The sequence below is a fragment of the Chiloscyllium plagiosum genome, chromosome 1, assembly GCF_004010195.1.
Source record: "Chiloscyllium plagiosum isolate BGI_BamShark_2017 chromosome 1, ASM401019v2, whole genome shotgun sequence".
Lineage (NCBI taxonomy): Eukaryota > Metazoa > Chordata > Chondrichthyes > Orectolobiformes > Hemiscylliidae > Chiloscyllium > Chiloscyllium plagiosum.
The window spans coordinates 15336052-15344489 of NC_057710.1; the positions used below are offsets into that span (position 1 = coordinate 15336052).

The window sequence follows — 8438 nt, forward strand, 5'->3', positions numbered from 1 at the left end:
GACTCCTCGTCTCCAAAGAAAGCCATCCCACTTGTCCAATTTACTTACTTCACTGAAATTTCTCATCCAGACTCTTGTTATTTTTCCTGCACTCTCTCTAAATTCCTTCACATTCATCCTAAAGTGTGGTGTCCAGGACTAAATGCAAAACACCAGTTGAGGCTGAAGCAGTGTTTTATACGTAAACAAGTGAGAAACAAAATTATGTAAGAATGAACAAAATACTAACTTATTGCTATAAGTTCAGTGTCTTATGATCCCGTTCCACAGCTACCTGGTGAAAGAGCAACTAATACTTCCAAATAAATCTGTTGGACTATAACCTGATGTTGTGTGATTTCTAACCCAGTCCAATACCGGCTCGTTCACATTGTACAGAACTTGCAGTGTCTTAAGAGCACATAGACTGACATTTTCTCCCTATCTTCTACAGGTACGGAGATATGAGAGGTGTGATCGGGGCAGCAATCCGGGACATGTGGTACAGTCTTGGTGAGGCTCAGGACTTTTTCATTACTTTTTTCCAATCTACCACCATAAATCTACGTTTGTTTCACCTGCCTCTTCTGATTTATCTCATTTGTTATCTGTGGTTGACTTTGAAAGGTATTGCAAAAGGAAGACTTGTATTTACGTAGCAACCTTTTTTTTGTATGAGTCATCAAATCAATTCTGCTGTGCCATGTGGGCATCCTAGCTTATGATGAAAGTTACTGCCTCCATTCTGTTTCAATGCAGGAAACTACATTTCCTGCTTGGTCCAGTACAGTCAATGATAACCACTTCCTGGTCTAATTAAAGGAGCATCTTGTCGTCATACACAATAGGTTTATTGCATGCTAGCAACTAGTTACAGATTATACCGCTATGACAGATCCTGGTGCAGAGACTTTGAGGGCAATCAGATATTACATCTCACGTTTTTGTGGTTCTAAGCTGCTTTGTTCACAAATCATCATCAGAGATGATTTTACTTCAGTACTCAGTACTGAAACCCAGCCAGGCATTCATGATGGGCTTGCGATTGTATGACTGGTGTTTAGAATTAGTCTGCTTTATTGTTTACATTTAATAGTTTTTTATAAAGTATATTTTAATCTCTGAGGATTAATGGTGTGGATCTAAATCTAGCCTGGACTACTTGGTTCAGGTAAACCACTAATAGCTCATTCACAGTATTTGCCATTGACAAACACTTCCTGAATATACCTTAAGATATATCATTACCCTTGAGAAGGAGGATAGAGAAAGACAGATTGTAGAATGCAGTATCTGAGAATGTGTTGGAGGCAGGCTCAAATGTGAGCAATTTTGGGCTCTGTATCTAAGAAAGGATGTGTTGGCAATGGGTATTCAGAGGAAGTTTGCAAGAATGATCCAATAAATGAAGGGCTTGTCATATGAGGAATGGTTAAGGACTCTGGGTCTGTACGTGATGGAGTTTAGAAAGATGAGGCGGGGAATCTGACGGAAACTTCCAGAATACTGAGAGGCCTTGATAGACTGGATGTGGAGCAGATGTTTCCACCAGCAGGAGAGATGGGGACCTGAGGGCACAAGCTCAGAGTAATAGGATGACCCTTTAGAACTGAGATGAGCAGGAATTTCTTCAGTCAGAGGGAGGTGAATCTGTGGAACTCATTACCACAGAGGGCTGTGGAGGCCAAGTCATTGAGTGTAGTTAATGCAGAGATGGATAGCTTCTTGATTAGTAATGGGATCAAGAGTTACAGGGAGAAGGTAAGAGAATGGGATTGAGAAACGTATCAACCATGATCAAATGGTGCACCAGACTTAATGGGCCGAACAGCTTCATTCTGCTCCTACATCTTTTGGTCTTATAATTGAGCTACTCATAAGGGAATTTGAGTGTGTTATCTGAAAAGGAAGTATAAGCAGTTCTAACAGAGGGAAGGGGAGAGAATGGCAGCAGGTGAGTTGCTCATTCTGATTGCCCTCCGTCTTTCCTGTACCAAATTGATGGTTCTGTGAATGAGTGACTTGCTCGGCCTTCTCAGCGTCAACCATGTTACAATGGAAATGAGGTCAGAGGTAACAGATTGGGCAAAGGACTGAGAATTTTATTCCTTCAAGGGCATTAGTGAAACTGATGGATTTTTACAGCAAACCAGCACTTTCAGAGATTTCTATTCCAGGTTTATTTAATTAAATATAGATTGCCAAGCTGCTGTGTTGGAACTTGAACCTCTGCTTCCAACTTAGTATGCTAGCCTGGTAACACAACCAGGGGTGAGAAATTTATCAGCCATGATTGAATGGCGGAGCAGACTCAATGGGCTGAATGGCCTAATTTCTGCTCCTGTGTCTTATGGTCTTACGGATCAAGTTGAAGCTTTCAAGGCCAAGAAATGGGATTGATTAAAAATGCTGCAAATAATTTGCTAAGGTGCAGTTTTGAAGATTAACACGCGAGCGCTGTGGAAGGAAATTGGTCAGAAATTTACTGAGGGGAATTAATTGTAGAGTAAGTCGTAAGGAAAGAGCTATGGCAAAATAGGTCTATCAGAAAACGTAGTATATTTCTGCAGAGAGCTGAAATTGAGTATAACCTTCGCTGAGAGAGTGCTGTTTATTCATACAGAAGTGGAAGAGATATGTTGAATTTAAGGAGCTCTGCCAGTACCAAAAGCTGCTGATAATCTTTCCTCTTTGCTAAGCGAGGACAGAGGAGATTTCTCAATTCAGAGGAAGCAGCTTTTTTTTTGTCATTGAGATGCAAAACTAGGTTGAAGGTCAGCAAAAAAGGGATCTTTTTGTTTTCAGTATGGAAAAAGTATCCATACTGAAAACAAAAAATGCTGGAAATCACAGTGGGTCAAGCAGCATCCATGGAGAGAGAGCAAGGTAATGCCTCGAATCTAGATGACTCTTCATCAGAGCTCGTCACCTGGACTCAAAACGTCAGCTTGTTCTCTCTCTTCATCGATGCTGTCTGACCCACTGTCCTTTCCAGTATGTTTTGCTTTCAGTTATAGATTCCAGCATCTGCAGTAATTTGCTCAAACATTTCTCCATACCCTTATACTTATTGGTTAGTGCATTGGGTATCGGACTTGGAAGGACATGTTGTAGCTGTACAGGACATTGGTTAGGCTACTTTTGGAATACTATGTGCAATTCTGGTCCCTCTGCTAAAGGAGAGTTGTGAAACTTGAAAGAGTGCAGAAAAGATTTACAAGGATATTGCCAGGGTTAGAGGATTTGAGCTATCAGGAGACGCTGAATAGGCTGGGGTGTTTGATCGGAGGCTGAGGGGTAACCTTGTAGAGGTTTCTAAAATCATGAGGGGCATGGATAAGGTGAGTAGTCAAGGTCTTTTTCCCAAGGTCAGAGAGTCCAAAACTGGAAGGCATAGGTTTCAGGTGAGAGGGAAAGATTTAAAAGGGACCTGAGGGGCAACCTTTTCACTCAGAGGATAGTGCGTGTATGGAATGAGCTACCTGAGGAAGTGGTGGAGGCTGGTACAATTACAACATTTAAAAGGCATCTGAATGGGTATATGAGTAGGAAGGATTTGGAGGGAAATGAGATATGCTGGCAAATGGGAGTAGATTAATTTAGGATATCTGGTCAGCATGGGTGAGTTGGACCGAAGGGTCTGTATTCACGCTGTATAATTCTACGACTGTGTGATACAAGAGTATCTACAGCATGAGTTCTTTAAAGTTGAACATTTTTTCTTATTTCTTTATTTATCTATGTTTTAAGATGGTGCTGGAGAGTGGTGACACTACACGAGACTATTCACTTTACTTTGTAACATAATGCACATGGCAATAAATAAATCAAGTCAAATCAAAGGATAAAGGGAGGCAAAAGGACAGAAAATTAATGAGCAAGGAATTATTGAGCATAAATATAAAGGAACGGGGGAGGCAGGTGTAAAGAGACTGAGAGAAAGAAATGGAACTTAATGGGCAGTAAACAAAATGCATGCTAAATATATCACAGCAGTAGCGCTGAAGACTTGTGCTCCATGTTACGGAGCAGACCAAACCCTCTCAAAATATTCAGAAGATTATTTAAAGATAAATGTAAGGTGTTGCGTTTGAGATGAAATTCGATTGGTCAAAAATCGGATTTAAAGCAAAACATATCTTGTTCATCCACTGTAATTAAAATACAAGAAAGAAAAACAACTTTATTGGAAAACCTAAACAGAATAATAGATATTGTAAGCATTACGAATTAACAGTTCCAATATAGTTACATCCCATAAATACACCCTTGGCAAAAGGCAAATTCAGAAAACAGATTGTCTCACATGCAATTTCAGTGGCCCAGGAGGTGAACACCATCAAGAGAAAATTCTGAGATTATAGCAGCTGGGAGAGGTTTACTGCAGCTTCCAACCTGCTGAGATTCCAGAAACAACTGCTGAAAACTAAAAATCCTGTTTCTGTGGAAGTCTGGCCACATGCCTTCAGGCTGCTTCTATTATTCCACTAAAAAAGTAACTCCAAAGCCTCACAAACTGTTTACTCTTGTGGCTCTGGTCGACTGCTCACACCATTGTCTTGAAACCTCTCTCTTCAAAGAAAAAGTACAAAACACACCTCTTAAAGCAACAGTATCATCACATCCACAACAGGCTACATCCTTAGCCAAGCTGTTCCAATACAACTATAATATTGGCATCCACCTGACAATGTGTAAAACTTGTCAAAAGTGTGGTGCTGGAAAAGCACAGCAGGTCAGGTAGCATCCGAGGAGCAGGAGAATCGATGTTTCAGGCATAAGCCCTTCACCAGGATCCTCCATTGCCAAATCCGAGCCACCCAACAGCTAGAAGAAGAACGGCTCATCTTCTGACAAGGGGCCCTTCAACCACTCGGCATCAACATCGACTTCACCAGTTTCCAAATCTCCCCCTCCCCCACCCAATCCCAGATCCAATTGTCCAACCTGACACCACCCTCCTGACCAGTCCTGCCTGTCCATCTTCCTTCCCATCTGTCTGCTCCACTCTCCCCACGACCTATCACAATCATCTCTGACTTCCATCTGCCTATTGCTTTCCCAGCTCCCTTCCCCCCATGCCCCCACCCCCAACCTCCATTTATCTCTCAGCCACCTTACCCCTGCTGTACTTTTCCAACTCCACCCTTTTTGACTCTAACTCACCTGTTGATGTCTATTTTCCAAAAATCCAGACAACACAAAGTTCTGCTCAAAAGCAGGTACTTTATTATTGGACAGCCGGCAAGAGATTCTCAATGTCCCCAAAAGTACTACTTGTGTCTACTTGTGATGACACGTCTCCATGAATCTCTGCCCTACTCACAAAGATAATATATTTTATAGGGATTAAACAATAGGTTTATCAGTCACATGGTCAGTTGTCATCGCATAGTTTAAACTAGGTAATTATGAATTTACAAAGCTTGATGAATGTTGATGTCCTGCGATAACGTGTGAATGGATTGCAGGAACTGATTGTTGTATTCTTCATGATTATGTGTTGATAGGAAGAGATTAAGGCAGAAGGGTTTTGCCTGCTCTAAATTGGGGATTCACATACCTATGCTAATATGGAGGGGAAGTAAGACTATGGGAGTGGGAGGCAGCTTAACAGGGTTGTGACCAAGGCTATCAGTCTTGTCTGGGAAGGACAAATACCTTTGTCTGGGACGACAGGGGAATCCACATGTGTGGCTCCACTAGATTCCTCTTCTGGGATACAGTCAGTCTCCCCCTTACTGAGTTGTTCTGTCTATATTGTAAGAGGACAGGCTTCCAATTGATGTTGCAGTGAGTCTTTTTGACACTGGAATGTTTAACTCTTGAGTCCCCCAATGTGCCTTGAAGGAGAAGTAAAACACGGGACTGATCCCTTGTGGCTTTCTAACTTCCTCACTCTAGCATCTGCAGTCCTCGCTCTCTCCTAACCAACAAGGCCCATGTTCTGTGAGTGAATAACAAACATAATGTCCAGCTAACAAAGGAAAACAAAACAAAAGGCGAAAAAGGGAAATAAAAGTTTATCGTTTAAAATAGGCAAACACAGTGTTGGCTCCAAAACACTGTAAAGCGCTGAGTTGTAAAATGACTCACTGTTTCTGAAGTTTATGGTGGGCTCCAGTTGAACAGTAGAGTAAAACAACATCAGAAACGTCAGTGTGAGAAAAAGGTGCAGAGTTTAAATGGGATTTTATAAGACAGGTGTAGAGGGATATGGGCCAAATGCAGGCAAATGGGGCTAGTTCAGTGTAGGAAACCTGGTCGACATGGACGAGTTGGGCCGAAGGACGTGTTTTTGTGCTGCATGACTCTACAACTCTATGAGAGGCTCCCACAATCTTGTGACATGGCAGGAGGTGCTCCACAAAGAAGTCACCTGACATGTGTTTGGCTTCCCCAGTATCGAGTACACAGTGGGCTCAGCACAATGAAATCAGTTTGACCATGGGATGTGCCAAAAAGGAAGTGAAACAATTCTTGTAACCTGTTGTCCAACCATCAACGTTCCCCCGTTTTCCCCAATCCCTGGCCCACTCACTGAGATGAATTTAGAAAAATAGAAGCACAGAAAATAGGTGCAGGAGTAGGCCATTCAGCCCTTCGAACCTGCACCACCAGTCAATATGATCATGGCTGATCATGAAATCTCAGTATCCAACTCCCGCTTTCTCTCCATATCCCTTGATCCTTTTAGCCACAAGGGTCAGGTTGAGCTCCCTCTTGAAAATATCTAATGAACTGGCCCCAACAGCTTTCTGTGGGAGAGAATTCCACAGGTTCACAACTCCCTGAGTGAAGAAATTTTTCATAACCTCAGTCCTGAATGGTTTCCCCCTTATTCTTAGACTGTGACCTCCAGTTCAAGACTTGCCCAACATTGGGAACATTTTTCCCGCACCCAGCCTGTCCAGTCCCATCAGGATTTTATATGTTTATAAGATTCTCCCCTCATCCTTCTAAATTCCAGCGAGTACAAACCCAGTTTATCCAGTCTTTCTTCAGTCCTGCCATCTCGGGAATCAATCTGGTGAACTTTCGCTGGACTCCCTCAATAGCCGGAATGACCTTCCTCAGATTAGTAGACTGCACACAATATTCAAGGTGTGGCCTTCCCAAGACTCTGTAGAACTGCAGCAAGACGTCCCTACTCCTATATTTCAAATCCTCTCACTTTCGAGGGCTATGGACATATGGCTGGAGAATGGGACTCGCTGGGTAGCTCTTTCAGGAGCCAGTACTGACATGATGGGTCGAATGGCCTCTTCTATCCAGTAAAATTCTATGACTCTAGATTTATACCCTCCACTTCTACAACATCTTTGAAGATTCAACACAGTCATCCTAGTTGAATAGCCTCCTGTTTAAGATCTTTCAATTCTCTGGTGTTGCTTCTTGAATATTCAGAGCAACAACAAGTAATTGTACTTATGTAGCATACTTAACAGAGTAACATGTCCTGGGATGCTTCAGAGGAGCAATATTCAACAAAGTTTGGCATGGAGTCAAATAGGTACACTGGCACTGGAGGAAGTCCAAAGAAGGTTAATTGAGCTGAGACCAGGTATGGAGGAGATGTTGAGTAGATTGGGCCTGCTCATGTTGGAATATCGAAGGATGAGAGACAAGCTTATTGAGATTCACAAGATTATTCAGGGACTTGACAGGGTAGATGTGGAAAGGTTGTTTCCACTTGTGGGAGAGTCTAGGGCCAGAGGGCATCATCTCAGAATGAGGGGTCACACATTTAAGACGGAGACGAGGAGGAATTTCTTCTCTCAGAGGGAGGTGAATCTGTTATCTCTTCACTGTTGAGGCTGGGTCGTTCAGTATATTTAGGGCTGAGATTGATAGAGTTTTAATCAGTAAGAAAATCAAGGGCAGTGGGGTAAAGGCAAGAAGGTGGAGCTGAGGATTATCAGATCAGGCATAATCCCATTGAAGGATGGAGCAGACTCAGTGGGCTGAATGGCCTACTTCAGCTCTTATGGTCTTATAATTCTCTGAATGGGTAATGAGAAGCTAGTTCAAAGCTGCAGGTTATAAGGATCATGTTAAGAGAGGTGAAGAGAGGTGAGGTTGCAGAAGGAACGTCCAGAGCTTAGTACCGAGAAAACTTGGAGTCAGAACACCAGTGGGGCAGTTGGAGGAAACCACAAGAAACTAGAAGTGGAGAAGCACAAAGTTTATAGGTTTGGAGGTGGTTATGGAGATGGAGAGGGGTGAAGCCAAGAAGGGATTGAAAACAAGTCCAGGTTATAGTCCAACAGGTTTATAGAACATAGAACATAGAAGAATACAGCACAGTACAGGCCCTTCGGCCCTCGATGTTGCGCCGATCCAAGCCCACCTAACCTACACTAGCCCACTATCCTCCATATGCCTATCCAATGCACGTTTAAATGCCCATAATGAAGGAGAGTCCACCACTGCTACTGGCAAGGCATTCCATGAACTCA

The 8438-nt window shown here is 42.6% G+C and overlaps 1 protein-coding gene across 1 annotated transcript in view; it reads left to right on the top strand.

Annotated features, from left to right (window-relative positions):
- Positions 1–8438, top strand: part of LOC122553785 (dedicator of cytokinesis protein 2-like) — a 1227980-nt gene that overhangs the window by 888155 nt on the left and 331387 nt on the right. Inside the window, exon 32 of the mRNA XM_043698147.1 lies at positions 434–492. Within this exon, the coding sequence (XP_043554082.1) occupies positions 434–492 (59 nt within the window). The remainder of the gene's footprint in view (positions 1–433; positions 493–8438) is intronic.